Here is a 24,511-nt window from a genome sequence, read left to right as displayed (position 1 = left end):
AACTACCCGGGTAATTGGGTAAATACGCGGGTATTTTCGTTTTTCTTCTAAATGGTAACTGGGGTGTAAGACAAAAATCATTAACTGGGGTGACATTACAATAAAAATTAAAAATAAAATTCAATCAAGATAAAAAAAGTAAAACAATTAGGCCTAGTTTCCCCTCGGGGTTGGAAAGTCAGGTGTCATAAAAACTATGGCATGTGACAGTTCTTGTGATTAAGTTGCCGTGCTGACCCCAGGCTCCCTTATTGAGCCATGACAAAAAGCTGGGTCAAGGCTACAAAGATAGTTTGTTGAATCACCCGATGTAGTTAATACTTAACTTTGAACTGATATAATAATTAATTTTTTTTTCAATTCCAGATGCTGCTAAGGGCTGCAGAGTTACATTAAGAGAAGAAACATTAATAAAATTTCGTCCTTCGCCTAATTTCAAAAATATGAAGAAGTTCATAAAATCGAAAATAGATTTTACAGAGAACTGCAACCAGTCCCATTATCATGGGACAGAACATTCACCAACAAATACTTCGCCAGAACCAATAACGTCACTGGAGGAGCAGAAAGCTTTGCTGGAAAAGGCAAAGCATGCGCAACCTCCCTTACCACTAGAACCTCCACCCACTACCCCAATTGACTTTAGCCTACCACATAAACAAGAAATTGAAGATCATGGATATCAGAGCAGATTAAGATCGCCTACACTAAATCTTCATGAGACCAGTGAGGTCTCCTCACTATCATTACCAACAGATTATGATACATCACAAGTGGAAGCCAGTGTAAAACCAGAAAAAACCATGTGCAGAGACTACATAAGAGGAACTTGCAGTAGGGCAGGGACATGCGTATATGCTCATGAACTAATTCTGTCGCAGTTACCTGGTGTATACACATTCTGTAAAAACTTTCAGAATACAGGTTGCACATTTCCATATTGCAAATATGTACACGCATCAATATTTGAAGAGCAAAGGTTTTACAGGACTGGAGAGATTGCTCTTGCTCACCACAAGAAGCCTCCGCCAGCTCCCATGCCGACAGTACTAGCCCCACCACCTCCACCTCCACCCGAAGGTAAGATCTATACCAGAGTTGGGCACTCATGATTAGGTTCTCGTTCCGCCGGAACGCGGAGGCGGGTCCACACACAACTAGTTGCCCCGCGAGGAAATTGCCGCCCGAAGCAGCTCGGTCGGTGGAGACGTGCCTCCCCCGAGGCACGTCTACAGAGACCGAGCTGCTTCGCGCGGCGATTACTCGCGAGGCGGCTAATTCTGTGTGGACCCGCCTAATTACCCTTAATTCAAGTGAAATGAGATTCAGTCAACTAATTTCTTAAGTTATAAATCGTAACAAACAGGTTACCTATTGCATAAAACAATAAAATCGCCAATCAACATGAATTGAATGAATGTGGGTACATGTAATGATATTCTAGCACACCCTTTGTCTAAAACAGCTAAAGATTTATATAAATTAGTTAATTTAGGAATTAAGCGAAGGTAAATTTGTGATTTTGACTTGTAACAATGGGGGTGCCATCATCAAATATGATAAAACCCCTTTATTAAATAGAAAAAAAAGATACTAAATTATGTATTTTAACATGCACGCGCACTGTGGTTACGTAACTATTTATGTCGGTAGGGTCATTTAAAATTTAATGAGAATTAAGGATAATATGTGTATTCGTTTGTCTGATGTTTGCTATTTCTAAAAACTAAAAGTTGTTGTTTGGATTTGGATATTATCCTTGCTGGGTTTGGATATGCATTCACGTTTTGTGTGTGGACATCTTGTTAATAGCTAGGCAGCCTAATTTTATCGTTAATTCCTTATCCGCAATAATGACTGATAAAATCATTTCATAAACGCACACAAACAGTCTTTATATTAATCATTTCTAATGTATTTAAGTAAAATATAATAAACTTACATTTTTTGAGGTGCTCGTTCGGCGGTGGCTGTCGATGGAAAGGGCAGACTTGAGTCTTGACCGTTATTTTGTTCACACCGAGGCTACGTTTTGTTTGATTACCCTCATTTTAAAATATCATGTATAGAAGAGCCTACCACGATGATTTCCTATCTGTGTCCCTGTCACTCGAATATGTAAGAGAGATAAAGAGGCAAATTGGTGAAACACGCGGATGTAGCCCTCTATGGTCTACCAACGTTTTAAATAAGGACTCCTACACACTTTTCAAGGTAAAATCATGTAACGGATGCGTTCTTTCTATATTTTAGGCGGAATTATTCCCGATTTATAAAATAGAAAAAATAATTGACCGAGCGAGCGCAAAGCGAAAACAAAGCGTCATTTTAAATAAATAAATATAAAACTATGAAAACGGATTATATCGCGTATATTGAATTCAATATACGCGATATAATCCGTTTTCATAGTTTTATTTCATGAGTAACTATCGCGGTAACCGAAGACAATATTAAATAAATATAGTTGGTCAAACCAAATTGGCAGTAAGTAAGAACAAAAAAAAAAACTATACTCATCCTTTTCTTTTGGGTGCTAGTACTAGTGTAAGACAAAGATAGTATGAGTCTCTCTGTCTATGTTTGAAATGAGACAGTCCTTTAGTGCACTCCACACTCATGCGCGAATCACGGCGCGATGCCGCGAACGCGAGTGTGGAGTCGATTGACTGGACTTGGGCCCTTTTGACAAACTATAGTTGCCTATCTATACCAAATCTATACTAAATAGTAGGTATATTTTTGTTTTCAGAGCCAGCTCCTGTGCCGCTCCCTGTAGGAGTGCCGATGTTTGCAAATCCCCCACCTGTATTGGTTCCCACTGTTCCCAGGTAAATATACATTTCTGTTTCTTATAATTTAACATTTTTGATAATGACACATGTAAATATTCTTAATATATTACTTACAAATTAAAATATATAAAAAAAAGCCCATGATGCAACATTGATCATGGAATATATATATATATATATATATATATATGTACATAAATATCCCAGTTTTCGACCGTGACTCCCGCGGGCTAGAAATCGTGAATAAATAACAAAAAATAATATTTCGGACCCCTAACTAAAGCATTGCAAAATTAGAAAAATATTTCAAGATTTCGTTTCAAGAAATCGTTAAGGTCCCTCCACACTCATGAGCGAATCGCGGCGCGAAGCCGCGAGCGCGAGTGTGGAAAGGCCTTTAAGATTATTATTATCTATTTGAATACCTACACACATATCATAAACTCTCTGTGATACGCTCAAAAACTGCAAATTACGGCCAGCATTAAAACTGGTTTGTTAGAACTGAACTGGTTGGTAAGGTATTTACTGTGTAATAATAACATGAAATTTCATTTTATAATGACGTTCAAATTTCGAACGTCTCGTGTTTTGATGCCTTTTATTATGTGTATAAACTACGAGTATGAGACGTCAGACGTCAGTTTTTAAAATTAAATGGCTTCAGTCCATTGGGACAATTTAGCCAGTGTCAAGGTATTGGGAGCTATATGACGAACATTGTACGGTTAGTACAAGATAGTGTACGGTTATTAGATCTTGTAAAGCGATAGCAGGACTATACAAGGGCCACGTGGGGCTACTTGGCGTTGACGCCAGAACAGTGGATAAACTCGTTATCCGCACACTTCCACATTAGCTCTGATATTTAGATTAAGGTAATATTTAAAACTTGACAATTTAAAAGTGCTTGTTGCTAGGCCTATTTGAATAAAGATTATATTGACTTTGACTTTAGTTTACTGCATAATAAGCTATCAGTGAGCAAAAACAAAGAAATTAATCACGACTCGATATCATCAAGACGGCGGTCGGCAAGCAACCCCGTCACATAATTAGTTAGGGCTTCAAATTCTTGGGTGTGTATTACAAAACGCGGCTCCGTGTCGTATCAACCCTCGAATTTTGGGAGCCCTTTTTGTTGCATGCAACAATGATGCAACAATGTGAGAACTACTATTCTGCTCATTGCATTTACTTTGAGAATCAGCTATTTAACTTTGACTTTTTGTTCAAGTCTGTTTAAAATGAAAATCATATTCAATCAAACAATCATTAAGATGATACAAAAATTATGTTTAGATTTACTTGAACGCAGCCATATTTATCAATTACAACTAGCACCAGCTTATTGTCTATGCTATTTGGATATTTAAAAAGTTTTATTATACAAAAAAATAATGAGTTCAAAGTTCAATATTCTGGTCTCACTACCATATACATATATTCTTTCCCGCAAATAGTGTTTGGAGCATTCCATGAAGTTGTCTACCGTTGTATCATACCAACGCGAATTTTCAGAAGATTTGCAGGTATTAATTTGTTTTTCTGTGTCAAAGGGTCAAAAATAGAAAAATAATCATCGGTTTTAAACGTCGAAAAAAGGTTTGATACACGAAATAAAATGCATTTGTACGGGACAGCCCGTGGAATGCTTCGTTCTGTGTTTAGTTCGTAAATATATTACACAGTAAATTTACGTTAACATGTATTAGCAGGTACATTGTGCGTTGTGCAACAAAGTTCGACCGAGTCTAGAAACCTTTAACATGTAGATACCTATTGCCTAGACATAGGTAATACACGCTCGCAGACATTTTGTTTGTTGTTGGTTGTCCTATGGCACCCCAGAGGTGCAAATGGCATTCACAAGCTCGCGCCACGCCTTCCTATCTTAAGCGACCCTTCTACGCGCTCGTAGACATTTGTTAACGTAATTCTTTAAATCGATTGTTTAGTGTTATTGTTAATATAACGTAATATTACCTTTTTCCAGTGTTGAAAAACCTCTTATCTCGTGCGTGCCGCCTGCTAACTTGGAGCCAAGGACTATGGACGATTTCATGAGTAAGTCACAATTGATTAATTATTTGTTTAAGCGAATGACTTGATACGGGATAGGGGATAGCTAAAGGAAAAATAAGAAAGACACTTGTTTATTTTTTAACGATTTATTTAATTTTAAAGACATATTCAAAACAAAAGGTAGGTCTTTACATTTTTATCTCAATGTTGAAACAATATCTCGTGTCGATTAGACACTTGTAGTCAGGACTAGTTAAAAGTTGGTTGTATTTACACTTAAATTTTGTCACAAAAATTAAAACCATTCAATCAATAATAACAATCATTTATTTCAATGACAAATTTTTGTGGGTAATAAAATAACGTCGTTTGTTCGTAACTACGTCCATTTGTACTTATTGTATCCTTACACTCAAAATTAATGAATAATTTTGAGTGTAAACAGAAATGATTTTGAAACACCTAACAAAGCTGTTAACATGGATTTACTTATGAAATTGTAATATTGTAATTACTTGTAACAAAGAGTACAAAGACACGTAAACAAATACACAAATTTAGGAGCATTTTAACTTTACACGTCTCAACACAATATTGTACTCAAAACTACTTTTTATATAATTAGTTTTTCTTTATATTCGTTTATTTTCGTAACATTCAGGCGAAGTACAACACATCATACTCATCATAGTAATAGGTACGTTAATTACTCATTAAGAAATACACCAACAAAAATAAGCAAGCGAATGCAATTCAAAAGTACACTCGACAAAACATTACCATTTAATTGACAACATTTCATATTTTTAGTGCATCTTTTTATTGTCCGGGTCAAAAGAAAGCGAAGGTTAAAGATACAGGTATTTATTTCACGTAATTCTTACTTTCATTAAAAAAATAATACTTTTAGATTGTTACTTTGGGCATAAAATACGTAACAAACGTATAACATCGGTAGTGTTTTATACATCTGTTTGTCACACGCTGTTTTATACATTTTCACAAGGGTATAAAAAACCGGCCAAGTGCGAGTCGGTCTCGCGCGCGAAGGGTTCTGTACCATTATGTATAAAACGGCGAAAAAATCACGTTTGTTGTATGTGAGCCCCAATTAAATATTTTATTCTGTTGTGTGTATACATCTGTGAAAGTTTCAACTGTCTAGCTATCGCGGTTAATAAGATGCCTGGTGACAGACAGACAGACGGACAGTGAAGTCTTAGTAATAGGGCCCCGTTTTTAGGGTTCCGTACCAAAAAGGTACAAAAGGAACCCTTATGGTGCGACTGTCCGTCTGTCTGTCTGTCTGTCACATTACTAAATATCTCGAGAACTACTAAAGCTATCGATTTGAAATTTGGAATAGTTATGAACAGCGCTAACCTTAACACATTGGAAGTGTACTTTTTTTTAATAATTATGAAAAATGCCCAATATAAAGAGGGGGCAAAAAGTCAAAGTCTAGTTACTAGGTTGAGTGGGATATCATTTGAAAGAGCTCGAATTGAACATTACAAAACAATTTTTTATTTGTTTTTCATAGTATAAAAAAAATTACTTATGAAGGAAAATGTGAAAAAAAATACCATTCCTTTTTGTACAAGTAATGTATAAGACTAAATAGCTGTGCCCTTACAGGGTATGTATCTGTGTATTACTTATTATATATTAGCAATAAATATACATATTTAACTTCAAGTTTTTCTCGAAATGGTTTCCGATTTAAGGCTAATGAAAAATATGAAATGTTGTCAGGGTGTTGTAGTTATACCGGGTGTTTCCTGTAACAGGAGCATTAAATTAAACTGGAGGCTGTACGCCTCAAACTGAGCAACACTTGTTCAGCAATTTCTAAAAATTATGAAATTTTTAAATTATACCTTTTTCATACTACTTAAATATTATTTCATAATCATAATCATAATATTTATTAATAATATAAATTACATGTCACATTTTATACAGTGTATAAAGATTATATTTAAGTATGAATTTTCGCTATATAATGTAGGTTGTATTTAATACCTTACATCTACCTAAGTTCCTAATTTAAAGAACTCTTTATGGTCGTAGATCGTAGATACGGTAATTTTCAATGTACGCTGCCATCTGTGTGTTTGACGTTGCTTGTCACCCTTTAAACATAACAAATTTTGCAATACATTGCGTCTTAGAATAAACTTTAAAGTGTAATGAAAATCAAAACACGTTATTTTTAAAAGTTGCTGAACAAATGTTGGTCAGTTTGAGGAGTACAGCCTCCAGTTTAATTTAATGCTCCTGTTACAGGAAACACCCGGTATTCAAGTGGTGTACAATACAGAGATGTCGTTTTTTTTTATTTCCGATAGCTTTAGTATACATTTTATTAATCTATACCTAATTACTTTAAATATGCATAATAAATAGAAAAAAAACCTAAGATAATATAAATACGGCACTCCAATTTTGAACCCTTAATTATGTAAATAACATAAACAGTCGCAAAATTTAAAAAGTTAAAAATTAAGGATAGTAATTTTATTTAACTTCAGGAAGTTTCTCATTTGAAGTTAACGTAATCAAAGTTAAAACTAACCGTAAATGTTTCATACGTTTAAAAAAAGAAATTATTGCAAAGCAAAGTTATTAATTACATAATATTATAAATAATGATTTTGCTAATGCTATATTACTCGTGACTGATTCTTTTTTCTTCAAAAGTAATTCATTGTTTTGCCATCAGTCTGACAAAGTTATCGGAAATGAAAATAATCGTAATCTCGCTCGATAGTTAATTTATTAATTTACATCATTTGTCAGACAACGGTTCAACTAAAACTTTTCCTTTTCGTTAATCTTTGTAATTGTAGTAATGAGCATATGGATGTTACTTAATTACAACGATACGTATTTAAAAAACACATAACCATACATACTTGAGCAGGTAGTTTAGCTTGGGTAATTCTTTGCAAATGAGGACCCTAAACACTATTGTATTTTAGGAACGTACCTAATTGAAGTACGGTTAGAAAATAAAGTTCCATATCGCAGGTATAAAAATACCAGGTACAAAAAAGAGCTCATAGAATCACCCAGCTAAAATCACATACCAATGCCCCGTTTCCTTTTAGCCAAAAGTAGTGTTATTTGAAACATCTAACAAGTGTTAATCTGCGAAATGTTATTGATTTGCCACTTGTAATGTCGAATGATGCTTAATAATGTTTTCTCAGCGTATTATAGGTGCTATCACAAGGGTATGTGAAGATTTGCCGAGCGACGACTGTTGCGCTAAGCGACTTGTTATATTATATGTTATTGATTTTGTCTGCAGTCGCTCCACCGCCGCGCGACCTCGACCACAAGGCAAAAAAATGCAAAAATTGCGACACAATGGAATTCAGGTTTGCTATTTTGCATCACTTACGGTTATTTTTATTATATTTTACAACTTTTTATACATGCAAAGAAAGCTCTGCCATTTATATTATTTATTAGCAAAACTGGACTGTGAAATTTATGTAATTAGTTTTCTACAGTTTAGCAACACACAGATATGGTAAAGCCTTTATGTAAATTAATAGAGGGTCTCTAATGTCATATATGTATATATCACTTAACATACCTACGCCAATGGGATGGATGGAAATTCTGAAACCAAAAAAAAATTTTTTTTTTAATGATTTTGTGTAGCTGTTGTCCATCTTCTTGTTTTATTTGTCCGTGGTACGATAAATCGGTGAAGGTGCGTTGGTGTAGGTTGAAAGCAAAAAGTTCTGCGTAATTCCGAATCACGTGTGAGGTCGATGCGGCGAAGACTTTATCATTATTAGGTATAACTACAAGGCTATATATGAACTACAAGTTTCTTCGTCGCTTCTATACTTCGTTATTTTTTAGCATTAGAAAGAACTCCACAGAAGTAATCGTGCACTTTAATTGTTAATAATAATGAAATTATCTAATGTAAATGTAGCATGGTCAATACTTTATAACTTACTTCAAAATTTTACCGCAAAAAGTGCCCGATTTGGAACCTAAGCAAAAAACGAAGTTGGTTTGACATTGTACACATATATACTTCACTAAGAGAAGGTCGTTAGAGCAGAAGAAGCAAAGTACGTTTTAAATACGAGAGTTCTTGCCCTATGACGGTCATCTCGACCAAATATTTTAAATGCCGATCGGTCGTCGCCACATTGGCCTTAACCGTATATTTTGAGAAGAGGCCATATTGTTCTAAATACAAAGTAGTTGTACCTCGTCGCTCATGATTAGTCAGGATTACATATCAGAATACAGAAAATCGATTTACCTAATGTTGATTCACCAATGCTCGTTCCACCTATTTTTAGGGTTCCGTACCCAAAGGGTAAAAACGGGACCCTATTACTAAGACTCCACTGTCCGTCTGTCTGTCTGTCACCAGGCTGTATCTCATGATCCGTGATAACTAGAGAGTTGAAATTTTCACAAATGTATTTCTGTTGCCGCTATAACAACAAATACTAAAAAGTAAGGAACCCTTGGTGGGCGAGTCTGACTCGCACTTGGTCGGTTTTTTTTTTGAAATACCTAATAATCAATTAACATTTAATGAACGAATTACCTAATGCGCGTTTTACCTACAATAGGGTTTTCTCCTACTAGTCAAATCAGTTTCTTTTTGAGAACTGTCAAAACGATTTGATTTGTCACAATGACGTCACGGTCAACTCACCTACTTTTTATATTTCTATCCGATTTTTTAAATAGAACTTGTGTTTATAAATAACTGCTATCTTTTTTTAATAATAATTATCTGGTGCTTTATTTCATCCCAGGTGGCAGAGTGACGTCAGCGACGTCATAATGACGTAATAATGACGTCGCTAACGTCATTATGACGTCGCTGACGTCATAATGACGTATAAATGCTGTAAGGGATGCATGGTGTGAAATAGTTTATTTTAAATACAGTCAACTACCCTATTGTGTTCCCTACACCCTATGGTCGAAGTACCTAAAGTTGAAACACCTAATTCCGATTTACCTAATACACGTAATCCCTAAAGCTAATGTACCCATTACACGAAACACCTAATGTATATATACCTAATGCACGAATTACCTGAAGCTGATATACCTATTGCTCGAAACATCTATATACCTAATGCACAAATTACCTAAAGTCGGTATACCTAATGATCTAATGGGGTTGGCCGGGCGAAATAATTATCAGATGGCGCCAGCTTAGCTTGCCCTGTCAATCCCTAGAATTGTGTCAAATTTTTGTTTTTGTAATGCCCTGGATGTCAGCCCTTTAAGCCAAATCTCATTGAATCTCATAGAAAAAGGGGCAAGCTATGATGGCGCCATCTCTGCAAACCTTTGACAGTTGCCAACCCCATTACCTAAAGTAAATATACCTAATGCACGAAATACCTAAATTCGATACACCTAATGAACGAAATACCTGAGGTCGATGCACCTAATGAACGAAATACCTAAAATCAAAATCAAAAATAATAATGATTGTTTAGTAGAATATTATTAGGACATACAATATTTGGTATACGTTTCATTAGCCACATCATTCAATTGGATAAATATTTTTTGATATAATATAATGTCTAGCTAGTCATTTGACAGAGTCGAGATAGGTGCGACGACTAGCAAAGCGAGGAGGAGCGTGTTAGGTTAACTGCTATCAAACAGTGCCAAAACTGACTTTTATTTCATCGTCCCGATGTAAACTTACAGTTTCTACTGCAAGGTTGAGAAATCATACGATTTATTATGTTGAGTTGTCACTTGATTATTCGGCAAAATTATAGGTATTCCGCGTGCTAGGAACATCAGAAACCTTTGTATAAATTGTTTTACGGTTCAAATAGAAAGGATCGCAATCTCTTATGGCAGAATTGTTGTAAAAGTGACCGCGTTAAGCTTTAAATAATAGTTCCTAATCTCTCCGGTGGCGCTAGTTAAGCTCTGGGACATGAGTATAACATGAACCATATAAGGCAACAAATAACCCGACCAAATTACGTAGGTTGTTTTTGGTAGTATTTCGGTGTATGGTGGCGCCGCCTAATTACTGTTTTTTGATGGACACTTTTCATACATAGAGATTTAGCTCCTTTATACAGTCTCCATGGCAACACTGCTCATCTTATCAAAAGCTGTTCCACTCTTATGTCAACGCGCCTTACCAAATAGAATAATATTATAGTTGGTCAAACGAAATTGTCAGTAAATAAGAACAAAAAAACTATACTCATCCTTTTCTTTTGGGTGCTATTACTAGTGTAAGACAAAGTTAGTATGATTCTCTCAGTCTATGTTTGAAATGAGACAGTCCTTTGACAAACTATAATTCCAAAAACTAAACTGTCGCCATCTAACCATTACCAATTAAAGGGTACCTACGAGTAACTTATTTTTGGATGACGTAGTCAAAATTTTTGACCGAGTTACCGGTGCAGTCCTCACATACAACCTCTTTTCTCACATTATGGACATTATGGTGTAACTACAGTGTGGGAAAACATTACAAAAGTCCTTAAAAAAATCTTTTAGTCTTGGTCTATGGATAAAATCCAACTACGTCCAAAAGAGTGGTAGGGGCACTGTGAAATGTCATATCGCGTTGTGTGGTAGGGCACAGCACAGCGGATGTCATTCCAGATCTAGAGCAGACCCCAACTGGGGAAGGACCTTACAGAAAACCGCAGCCAAATAAAACTAGACCCTACTCTGGTGTTGTGTTCCTGCCGGTGAGTAAGGTTGCCAGAGCTCAACGAGGGTGCGGGGTGTTAGGGTCGGCAACGCGCATGTAGCACTTCTGGAGTTGCAGGCGTCCATAGGCTACGGTGCCCGCTTACCATCAGGCGGGCGGTATGCTTGTTTGCCACCGACGTAATAAAAAAATAAAAAAAGGAACTACGAACTGCATGCTGCATAGCATAGTAATAGTAGGTACGTGGTACCACCGCCCACACTGTTAACTGTCCACCGGTGGACCTTATTATGCCTGTGCAGCAACACAAAACTAAATAGTAAATACCTATTGTATCAAATAAGAGTGAGACATAAACAAGTCTTTCTTTCGTTGTATCTACTCAAAACATATTTGTATTTTATTGACGGGCCAAGTTAAAAAAAACCCGGCCAAGTGCGAGTCGGACTCGCGCACGAAGGGTTCCGTACCATGACGGAAAAAACAGCAAAAAAATCACGTTTGTTGTATGGGAGCCCCATTTAAATATTTATATTATTCTGTTTTTAGGATTTGTTGTTATAGCGGCAACAGAAATACATCATCTGTGAAAATTACGGTCTATCACGGTTCATGAGATACAGCCTGGTGACAGACAGACAGACGGACGGACAGATGGACAGCGGAGTCTTAGTAATAGGGTCCCGTTTTTACCCTTTGGGTACGGAACCCTAAAAAGTATTATGGGTCAGGAAATGCGTGTAGTTACCGACTGATGCGGTCAAAATGGTAAATTTAGTTATTTTTTAAGTGACATGGCTTTTTTTATGCATGAGAAAGGAAAAAAACTTATAGTTTTTCATCCATCCCCATTGACTGGTTTCAGGCAAAAATGGAATGTACTGAAAGGGTGGTGGAAAGGTGGAATTATGAATGCAATAGTTTATTATACTTTTAATAGTATTAATATTAATATCTACAAAAACCAATCCTTAAATTAGTAGGTATCTACATAAAAATATGTCAACATTTTCAAAGGTAGGATTATATGATTACGAAAATTGATGATAATAGCTCCTTTCTATATTTTAACCCTTTACCAGGCAAAGGGTGATATGCCACCCACATAGCCATCGTTTACCATAATCAGGTTTTAGCTCCAAATCTCCTACAAAGCATAAGCACGTGCCAAAGCAGCCATGTCGTTTAAAAAGCCACTATCGTGATAGTATTAAGGTTCAAATTTATGTGACAGCTCATTCAGAGAACAATCAGGATGGACTTTTCTTTGGAGATAACATAACGTGTTATCTCCGAATGGACTGTTTTATGAATTTGAACCATATAAATAGAATGGTAAATTTGCTTTTCAAACGGACTTGTTCCCGTTACTTATGCCGGGGCTATTAGCAGTAAGCAATGTAACCACTGCATAAAGAAAAGAATAGGTACCTTTTGTTTAACAGATTAGGGCCCGAGCCCGAAAAAATCATCTGAGATAATTACATACTATAATATGACCAGAATTAGGATGTGGGATGACACTATCACATTACCTTGTTAGAGTTTGACTATGTGGGAACTATTCTGCCCATAGCCCGGTTAGTAGTCTTGTCGTATCATGTACATAATAAAATTCTTATTATTTTTTCAAAATATAACTAGGGAATTTGAAAGAAAGAAAGAAAAAGCATTTATTAGCACAACATAACATAAGACTAAAACTAGAAATAATTACACATAATGAGGTTGCGCTAAATGGTCCTTACTCAGCTTGGTGTCACGGTGTGAGCCAACATGGCACACTCCGCGACGCTGATTTTCAGTAAGGCCCAGTAGATGGACTAGTGAACACAATGTAAAAAATAAATAAAGGGAAAGCTTAAATCAAACAAACAAATCAACAAACAACAATCAATCAACAATCAAATTACTTAATTAAAATTAGCCTACCTAAGTCTTATTTGCGTAAGTCTTAAAAGTTTCCTTTAAAGACTGACTATGGTAAACGATATAGGAGCATTCTATGAAATTGTCTACCATTGTCCCGTACAAAAGCGAATTTTCTGAAGATTTGTAGGTATAGTAGTTTCTGTTTCTATGACAAATGTTCAGAAATATGCACATAAAATAAACCGTCTGCTTTAAACGTCGATTAAAAAGTTGTAATACATGAAATAAAATGCGTTTGTACTGGACAGCCCGTGGAATGCTCCTATACTAGGTGGGTGGCATATCACCCCTTGCCTGGTAAAGAATACAATTACACTAAATTGAATATGGCAGTTCATTACCCAGACAGGCAATGGGATTACCGTATCCCACTTTTTTTTCTGGTGTACAGGAACATATCCGACTTTTGTAAATACATTTTGTACAAGACATTCAATACGGTTGCAAATCTATATAAAGTACTTAATAAAACAAGCTTGTTCTTCGCGGCCTGGTGAAGGGTTAAACAGGTATAGAGAATTGATAAACTAATTAATAATAGTTTATGTGACTGCTACATGATGAAACGCATTAAAATACGAGTGTGGGTTTACAAAACTCATTTCCTTCGTTTCATAAATCCACATTCGTATTTTAATGCCTAATTATGTACAGTTACATACACTGCTTTATCTACATCAATATCATAAGCTTCAACAAAACAAAGTAATTTTATACTTACAAACTAATGAAACGTCAATCAAGTAACATAATGGTAACATACACGAAATTTGACATAATTGTTTGCAACTGTCACTTCATTTCGAATAAAACGTCATCTCGACTGATATTAGAATAGGGGATGCAATGTTGTCCACCAGAGTACAGCACTAGCCTTTTTAGTAAACCATAGAGTAACTTATACATACTGTACCTTTAACAGGTTTTTGACAAGTTTTCAGAGATAATAAAATATGACATTGATGCATCAAGGCGGTTTGTTTACTAGAGGACCTACCGGGAAACGCGAATCCGAAATTCCGCTGTCTGCCTCTTTATCGCTCGAATGTGCAAGAGTGACAGAGATGTTAGATATCAAAATTTCAATTTTCTTGTTTTTCGCGATTTGCGATAGACCAGATTGTGGTACTGGCGCCACCTACGCAGAGTTTCGCGTAATATTCCCTATAGAGGCCAAATCAAATTTCTTTGTTTCACAGAGATGTCCAAAGTTTGAATGTAATTAAGGTATCGATAATGTAAAGTTAAAATTACGATGCACCCACAGATACAGGTTTGTTAAGGCCGTTCCATCGGTTTGCCGCTGTCTCTGTCACATTTCGCAAGAAGGAACGGGAAAGAGCATGCGCGCCAAGTGTCAATTTTGATCGAATTTTATCGATTTTTATTTATTTTAAAAACGTTACCCTACAATATCGAAATTCGAAAGCTATGAAATTACTATTTAAGTTAAGATTGTTTTTTCTTCTTTTTTTGTTTATAGTATCACATAATAAATAACCGAGTAAAGTTGGATTAAAAGTCCGAGTTAGAGGTTACTTTGGGAATTAATTGTATCGAGCGAAGGTTCATAATTCGTGTATGATAGAGCTATGATATTAAAGATAATATAGTCAAGAACTACATATATTTTTTCCACGTCTACTAATATCAACGCCTCTTAGAAAAACATGATCATATAAGGAGATTTTTCGCCTTCTGGCTCAGGGAACCGCCTTAACATATGCCGTTAGCTTATCGTTTCTGAATATATTATAGGGAGGTTATGATACTGATGTAGATAAAGGAACTTTACAATAAATAGCATTAGGTATTTAAGTTTAGGGGCAAAATATCAGTACGCTTTATGACTGAGCGTGTTAATTTACCAGATGGGCTATATAAATTAAGTACCGGGATTGTAAATTGTCCCTTTGTTAACAATACGTTCAAACCTATTTTAATTTTGGGTTTACCTACCTAAACGAAAAGTTGCCCACCGGGCTACTGGTCATCTACCTTATCTGTAGTATATTTGAAGCTACCTGCAATACAGTTGAATGTCAGTTTTATTTAACACGTGAAGATCCACACAGTTGCTACTACCTGAGTTTGGAAGATAATGAATCAGGAAAAAGCGAAGACGGTTTGCCAGGTACTATTTGCCATGGTTTATCATTTCTGACTTAAAGCAATGTAGTAAAAAATGATGTATTTATTATGTAATTAATATTACACGTAATATATTCTATGTATCAAGGAACATTTGCACTATATTTTATTGTTTATAAGTAAATGTGGTGAATGGTGCTTGTAAAATGAATATATTACTACTACATATATCAATAACACGGTTTGTCAAATTGAGAAATGTTTAGTTACCTAATGATTTTTGTATAAATGTACACCTTGTGTAGGTGTAATGTACACCTACACCTTGTATGAAAAACCAAGTTAAGTCATAAGCAATTTAATGTTCTGATAAAAAAGAAGTTTAACTGATTCTTCTGTTACAAGGGAGATGTGTGTATACTAATGGGACGGGCACATTTTTTCCATGTATAAATCCGTAATTTTTGGCATTTTATTGCTGTTCTCGTGATCGGGAGTAAACGATACTGGGGTACATTTACCATTAAATGTTATTTGTTCTTGAATATATCAACGAAACAGATTTTTTAATTTGTACGGCTGCACTTAAAGCCCCCGTGTAAGTACTACATGTTTATTGATATAGATTTCAAAATTTAAAACCCCTTAATAAAATTATAATAGCGGCTTCTGGTAAGTTATAATTTAGGTCCCTCGCTATTACTCGTATTTCTTAACTCTGCTTATTTACCCTTATAAATCAACAGAAAAAATATGTCGTGTTAATTTTAAAAATGCAGACAATATGACGTCAATAATCCAGTCCATAAATTTTTTAACTAAATAGAATTAGACACATCTTTAACCGACTTCAATGTTCCAAAAAGAAGGTTCTATATTCGGTTGTATATATTATTTTATGCTATTCCTTGTGCTACTGTTTTTTGAATTAGCACCAGGTGTAGATTTGAAATGTTTTCAATATACGTTGTAATTTTAATGGTTCTCCTTGAGGAATTAGCTTCAACTGACCCAGGCAGAAGTTGTTGAATGTCACTGGTTTACCCTTGCCCTTAACTCAGTAAGGTATGTAGTGTAGTGAGTAGGTATGTAAACAGTCCGCTAATGCTAAACGAATATTGTACCAAGAAATTCAATTCCTTTCTTTATTATCATTTATTATTCACCTTACCATCACGCTTGCCATCATCATAATTGTATCATTGTTTAATCAAGGTAACCACTAACATAAAAATACGGAGTCATACAGATATCAAAACATATACATTAATATACCTAATACAAAATACTTTAATGTTTCAGCTATAATTTTTGGCATAAGTGTTCCCGTTTAGATTTTTCTTTTTTTGATCCGATATAGCGAGTTTATATAATTATATACCCTTAGTTATAAGATCGTTGCGTCGAAGCAGCCATCAATGCAATAGCAATTTTTCAAAAAACAAATTGTTCGACATATATTTTATTTTTTTAAAGCCTCGGTACCTTATTATTTTGTCTAAACCTTTATACTCTTCTACTTAATTAAGTACCTAATAATCAAAAACTGTTCGTAAAAATTTAAAATTAAAGAAGCAAGTGTTCGACAGAACACGCAAAGCACGTGTGTGAAAGAAGCGCTCGTAAATTTAAAAAGTACTGAACACGTTTCTGAAAAGTAAATATTCTTTTAAGAGGCCGTAGTCGGTTTTGGAGCAAAAATGTAAAATTGATAGATTTAGTCGTCGAAATTATACACGTTTTGTTACGTAATATCTAAATAACAAGTATTGATTTCTATTAGCACGTCTTCTCATCTTGCCTTTTAATAATGAGGTCGCGAACGTGCGTCACCGGTAATGCATGAAGAGAAGGGGCAATTTTTAAAAATTCATCAAAAAATCATGGTGGTAAATTATACAAATTAATGTATAAGAATAGTTTCAGCAAATGTTGTAGATTGTTTAAGTATCAAAATTACGTTGAAATTAAGTCGATTTTTAGAGATATTGTCACTTGTTTTGAAGTAATTTCTGAAGAAAATTGATTCCGTCTAACTTTCATTTACACTACTTCAAAGTCATAATAATAAAAATGTAGTCTGATAAACGTCAAGTATAGGATATGTGTAAAGGGGCCCACAGACTATCAGTTCGCCGGACGATATCGGCCTGTCAGTTGTTCGGAGCTGTCAAATTTTTGTTCTAACTGACAGGCCGATATCGTCCGGCGGACTGATAGTCTGTGGGCCCCTTAATACAAAATTACCATGTTTAGCAGTCCAAACTTTACGAAATTTACAAATAAGAGCGACAAAATCAGTGCTTTACGCGCGTTTACCTAAACGTCCATCAGAAAAGCAAACATTACTAATTTAGTGAGTCTGTTTTCAAAAAAATTATCTGATAAAAGGTAAGATAAGAAGACGTGCTAATAGAAACCAGTACTTGTTATTTCAATGAGGTAACAAAAGGTGTACAATTTCACGGACTAAATCTATCAATTTTACATTTTTGCGACTAAAATCGACACCGGCCTCTTAAATGGTATTTATGGCCCGGGCACTAGGCATTTAGACCAAAATCAAATTTTAATAATTTTAATTGAAGGTATAGGTATTGTCGTGTCGCAATAAGAAAACGTATTCAAATGTTTTCCCAACGTGAATGCTGTGTTCTACAGCAAAGACGTGTAAACTACCTTTTCTAATATTATTATTTTTAATTAAAAAGTCTATAACCGTTTTGTAAAAAAATGGCTAATTATGTAAGCAGAGCCGTGTTCCTACGAAGGCAACGTGGTACTACGTAAGTACGTAACGTACGTGGGGTAGTTTGACCGCTGTATGACTTTGCAGTAGTCGATAGAACGCAGGCCACTTTCTTATGCGCCGCTGCCATTGCTTACTTATTAGCGCCAGTCGGTGGCTCGTGCGAATCGTGCGTTTTGTCAGGCCCTGGTCAGATAATAATATGAAGCGTATGTTGAAAAAAAATAAGTTTTCCACGTTTAAAAATTCATCACAATTTTTTTCAAACACTGCAGTTTGTGCAAAACCAAGCTGAAAGTGTTAAACCGTTAAATGTGATGGTTGACATGACAAAATAAACACATTACATACAAACAAAACAAGGACTTAATCATAATCATTGAGTTGTGTTGTAGATAACTATTTATTTTTTGTGGATTATGTACAATAAAATACCTACTATTTTTTTTCGTTGTTTATCGTTGTGTTGCAAAATGAGTTATAATTATTACACAGTACAAACATAACTTACTTTAAATATACAAGCTTTAGATATTAATACACATATTGTGCAGCGAATGGGCCTGGCGAGACAACGGACCCCCTCTACGTTTCCTGCCGTCGATTTTACTTAATCAAAAACTAAAATGCTTGGTCGAATATCGTTGTTCTGCAAACAATTAAATGTGTAGCGTTGCCTCGATTATTTATGTGCATTAGCGATGGGCGATGTACGCAAAAATAGGGGTGCCGTTGAGATTTTTACGGAACCCTGCTTTATTTCATCACGACCGCAAATGACGAAGCACTTCTGTTACAGATTGCAATTCAATAAGGATAAGGCTGAAAATATGAGACAGTCTACAGTGGAGCTAAAAAATAAAGTGGCGCGTTTGTCGAGGAAGTCGCAGACATTATATACTGTGCTGTTGTCGCTTATGAAGCCGGTAAGTTTTGTGTAATTAACAGTCCCCGGCAAGCTCGGTTCTCCATACAAACGTAGTTACGCTCTCATTTTAAAACGACTAGCTAGATTGCTCTAAATCTTTGTACCTACTTACAATAGGATAAGGTATATCTATGCCTGTAATTAGTTTATGTAGCAGATCAGATACCATAGTTAAAAAAACACAGCCAATCTAGCTCTAGTTTATTTGTTTTATATGCTGGAGCCATATAAACTAATTACAGGCATAGATATAGGTACCTCATGTCATTATATGTACAAACTTTCATTACAAATCACACACTTTTGCATTTGCATACCTACTCCACTTACAGAAGGTCGGTAGAAAAGAAGGAAGAGTGAAGCTCTTCATCCTTTCCTACTGTCAACTGTGTCTGACGTTCTTGCCCTATGACGGTCTTCCCTGCTATAAATTGTATATATGTCTTCTCCATTGACCTTCATTGTAGCTTGGTTGTTGACTGAGGTCACGATGAAAGTTGCGTACAATCTTAACACAAATATTTTCCCGGGTTTGAATGGTGAAAATGCCCGATATACAATTTTCAAATTCGACAATACAAATTATAATTTTCAATTTTTTTCTTTAATATAAAACCAAATGAAATATAAAAGAATAGACGAGTTATAAAATGTTTCCTTTTATATGCTAACAAAAAAAATCCCCTCACTAGCTCGGAAAGCCGTCTTTTATCCTTTAAAACAAGCGGGTAAAAACGCATTTTATCCACTAGTGGGGAAAGTAATTTGACTTTGGATGGAGCGTGTTTAAGTAGCTTTTGACAGATAACAAAACGTAAAACGCTCAAAATCCGTTCGTTCGATATTAGTTATCATTAAATAAATGGTTGAGAATTTAATAAAAAATACCAAATATAGCTTTATTTAATGATTTTCTCATAAACCTTTAAATTCAATAAGAAATATTTGTTTTTTTATAATGATGTTGCATATAACTGAACGCACAATTTGAGTCGATGCAATTTCATAACGCATTGTCAGAAATGTCAACATTGTCAAGTGTCAAAAAAAAATTACTTTAAATTTTTCTCACCGACTCCGACTCACGTACAAATAAACAACTTCCAGTTTTCTGTTATAATATCGTAAAAAAATGAATGATTCCAGTAATGAAGGTGATCTAATCTAACGCCTGTGGATGTTGCACTTTCCTCGCTATAGTGAGGCGAAAAGTTTTGTGTTACACACGAGTGCAAATGTATTTCTCGTGTGTAAAATACAACTTTGCACTCTTGTATAACAATTAACTATTATTTTATTTCTGACTTGACCCAGTGCCTAAGTACATATTCCAGTATTGCACACCCCAAATGTGTGTTAAAATAGTAATATGTATGTACTAAGTTTTTAGTTTAGGTTTTCCTTTTGTTACTTGTGTTTCATTATTAATTAAATACATTCCTACATCATCTTGTATAATATAAATTACCCAATGTTTTTTATGTATTACAGCAAGTCAGTAAAAGACAAGAAGGGCTCAACGGATTGTCTATGTCTTCACTTCTCAGCATTGTCGGCGACTCAGAAAAGGTAATTTATCATAATAATATTGTAAAGTCATTAAATGTGTACTTAGCAATAAGTGGATTAGTGCCTCACCTTGTTGCGTACTTAGATCGACCCGTGCCGCGGTTTAGGCGAATAGGCTAGATGACTGATAAATTTTCATTAATGGTATCAATCGATCGGGTTTGTTTTTAGGATCGAATGTCTATATGGAACCTATTGCATTAAAGCAATACAAAAGTCAGAAATGATCAAATGATAGTCAAAGTCCGACAGTCGTAGTCGTACTTCACTCGCGAAACGCTCCTAACAAAACGATAAGTGAACGTAACGTCAAGGTCACTGAGAGCCCATCTTGATGTATGGACAGAACAAGAAAATTGCGTTTTTGTCGGTGAAATATTGCGTTATATCGTATATAGTTGATATACAGTCTTTTTTGAATAAGTAATCGAATGTTTAAATGCAATTTAAATGTAAGGAATCGAATAGTACCCTTATTTCGTTTCCTTTTTGGAAGTTAAAAAAAAAGAATATTAAACTAAAATATATTATTTAATATTCACATTATTGTGATAAATTGCTCATTTGCTATCTATTTTACTAGATTTTGTTATAAAATTCAATATATGTGTCATCATCCCTATTGCTGCCCAAGCGAATAAGGAAATTTATATGAAAACCTCTCGTTTCCAGAATATTCTTTCTAATCTGCTGCTGAAGGACGCCTCGGAGCAGAGCCTCCTCTCCGAGATCCGGGACCCGTGCTCGTAACTTACACACGGGACCTTACTTATGATACGCCGTGAGACTTTATATAGACTCAGTGTGCAATTGCCCCATCCTACAAACAAATAATCCTACTCTTATACTTTCAAAGCGAAACCTAGGGTAAACCATACAAGGGTTGGCACCCACACCAACTGCACGAACTCCCAGTCGAGAGGCCAGCAGTAGTACAGTTTACCCTATTACTTTTTGTGCCAAACGCGCAGCCAGGTTACGTACTTTGTACTTCCCATTTTTATAGAACTGTGAACGAATGACTGACATAATAGTTCAGAATCGTACGAAAATAATCAGTTCTGGAGAATGATGGGTGGTGCTGTTCAGATCGCACTAGCCTAAAGAGACTAGCGAACCGCTTGTCTTATAGCGAAGTAAGCAATCTCAAATAACATATATATTATGATAAATGGCGCCTAACTTATATATCGGCTTTAAGATTCATCTCAGAGTATTAGCTATTCATTTTATACACGGTAAAGAGCTTATAAAAATCTGAATACGGTTTAAGTTATTTCAGCGATCGAGTATAAAATTTGAAGCCGGCGATAATACAATTTACCATTTTACATGCCTAACGTATCATGCCACACTATGTTTCAAAATTTAACTAGTTAGTTTTTCCGAAATACATTACTTCACCGAATCAGTAGTAAGTATCAATATGATGAATGTATGAATATGAAAAGTGTGTGCGTGTAATCGTTACCCGCGATTGAAGTTGAAAACTTCTTTGCCGTTTATCGCTATGTTGGCACTTTGACGTGTGTCCTATTGTGCGTGTGTTACTACTGAGCGTAACTTCCGTCAGAAAAAAATCCGAGTTACCCTCTAGTCGTGCCTAAAGAAGTTTTACTTCAAAAATCAGTCTCTTGTGGTCATTTTAATGTCAGTAAATGTTGAATTCGAATCTGAAAAAATAATTATTAGATAGCACAGTTCCTTAACATAAAGCGTATAAATTATTAAAAGCACACGCATTGTGCAACTGCACATATTTAGGATTCAAGCACTGATATAATTGCGTGTTAGTTATGTAAAGTTGCATAAATAGGTATGTAACTAAAAAATTATGTCGATATGACTATGGAGTTGAGTGAAAAACAAAATATAATATTTTATCATGAATAATTTAAATACTTCTCCGAGTAATTGTAAGTGGAATGATAATTTTAAGTATATATAGTTTACGATAGAAATTACATGATTAGGTATGTAAGTTTTGGTAATGTTTAGTTTTTAGTATAAGTAGGTATATAGGTACGGAGCGATGGGAGCATGCGCTAATTATTGTATAGCTCGCAGCCAATTATGTTACCTTTCACTTCAACATTTACATTACTTACCTTTTGGGCACGAAGCTATAGGTGCCTAAAGCGGAGGAAGCACTACGACCAAAAAGTGTGACCAAACGAGAAGTCAAACTACAGAATTACATCTAGTTTGGAATACGGGAGAAACGACGTCATTTGACAATATAGTTAGCAATTCAAAAAGCACTAGTGCTTCACGTCAATCCACGGTGACTCGCGTTTCTTCATAGTCACTATAAGTGACGGTCTTCTCGAATATTTCAAATTTATTGCTGCCTGTATCGAAAACTTGGTAATAATGTCACAAAGTGTGAATAATAAATAGTTATATATCTCAATATATATAATAATAACTTGTGTAAGTGTGAGACACAGTCTTTGGGTTTGATGCTCTCTTCTGGACAGCACTTTTTGGTCAAAGAGCTCAATCTACTCTAGGTATATCTTCGTGATTTTGGGTCGGCACGTGACGTTTTGACTCGCATTTTATTGAAATGATTGGTCTGATCCAAGCGGCGGGGCTGTAGATTGTAGAGTATGAAAATGAGTAACTCACAGACGGATAAATACGCTAAAAGTAATAAAGTTATGTAGGCCGTAAAACAAAGACGTAATACAGTCAGAAGCAGAAGTGACTAAGCGCACACGCGCGCCCTTATTTTCTTAACAATAAAGTTGTATCCAAATTATGTTGAATATCTTACCCGCCTAGTAGCTACTTTTGCTGTTTAATGTGTATCTACATTTATAATTCTTCTGATCTCATAAAATATTTAAAAAAAGTGCCTATTAGTTAGGTTAGGATAATCAATCGTTTTATAGAATGATCAAAATTATAAGTGTTATGCGTGTTGTATAAGAAGATAATGTTTCAATGTGTTAGTCATAAGAAAATTATTAGAAAGGTACCTACAAAGGGTTGCTAAGAAATCAATAATAATTAGGTCAGGATTACACTTGTAAGTTTTACTTACGTAAGTATGGACACAGCTATACTACAGAATGAGATATGAATATCGTTATCTCATTCTAGCAAATAGCTTTGTCCCTACTTACGTAAGTAAAACTTACAAGTGTAATCCTGGCCTTAGAGATAGACCAAGATAAGTCTGCAACGATTTTGATAGCATACGCAGTGCAAGTGTTATTTATAAGTACGTCATAATTTCATAGAAGTTTGACGTTTAAAAAAACTTGCACTTCGTGTGCTACCAAAATCGTTGCAGACTTATCTTGGTCTAACTCTAGTATAGATACCAGACCAGACCGCTTGGCATGGCTTGCGTTTTCGGATGCGGCTTCATATGTCAAGCGCGACTTTGAGTATGGAAACGCGCGCGCATGTCATGCTAAGCTGTCAAGAACAGAGGAACACAGATTGTATATTAGAAATCATTTAATATTATTTTCACCACACCAGCTGGTAAAGGCTCTTTTTGATTGTTCAAAAACTGATAAGAAAGTTGCATTTTATCCACATGTGAGGCAAAGTAATCAAATGAAAATTTTGAGCTGTTTGCTTATGTTTGCTGGTAGAATTTACTTATAAATGATAAATATTTAACGATGCGTTCTGACGTTTTTCGGGGGTCTATTATAAACCGTCAATATACCGTACCGTTGAACGTCGTTTGTAGTTTTTTT

The 24,511-nt window shown here is 35.2% G+C and overlaps 2 protein-coding genes across 2 annotated transcripts in view; one reads left to right on the top strand and one right to left on the bottom strand.

Moving 5' to 3' along the window:
- Nucleotides 1–2,002, bottom strand: part of LOC134755074 (uncharacterized) — a 46,308-nt gene extending 44,306 nt beyond the window's left edge. Inside the window, exon 1 of the mRNA XM_063691552.1 lies at nucleotides 1,943–2,002. The gene's annotated coding sequence lies outside the window, so the exon portion shown is untranslated. The remainder of the gene's footprint in view (nucleotides 1–1,942) is intronic.
- Nucleotides 370–23,597, top strand: LOC134754360 (uncharacterized). Its single transcript, XM_063690655.1, has 7 exons — nucleotides 370–1,080; nucleotides 2,753–2,831; nucleotides 4,792–4,862; nucleotides 8,137–8,206; nucleotides 19,095–19,221; nucleotides 20,715–20,792; nucleotides 21,465–23,597. Exons 1-7 carry the CDS (start codon nucleotides 444–446, stop codon nucleotides 21,540–21,542), a joined length of 1,140 nt encoding a protein of 379 aa, XP_063546725.1. The 5' UTR covers nucleotides 370–443; the 3' UTR covers nucleotides 21,543–23,597.
- The last annotated feature ends 914 nt before the right edge of the window (nucleotides 23,598–24,511 follow it).

Source organism: Cydia strobilella, chromosome Z (genome assembly GCF_947568885.1).
Source record: "Cydia strobilella chromosome Z, ilCydStro3.1, whole genome shotgun sequence".
Taxonomy (NCBI): Eukaryota; Metazoa; Arthropoda; class Insecta; order Lepidoptera; family Tortricidae; genus Cydia; species Cydia strobilella.
The sequence above is the reverse complement of the archived record's forward strand: the minus strand, read 5'-3'. Positions and strand labels throughout refer to the sequence as shown.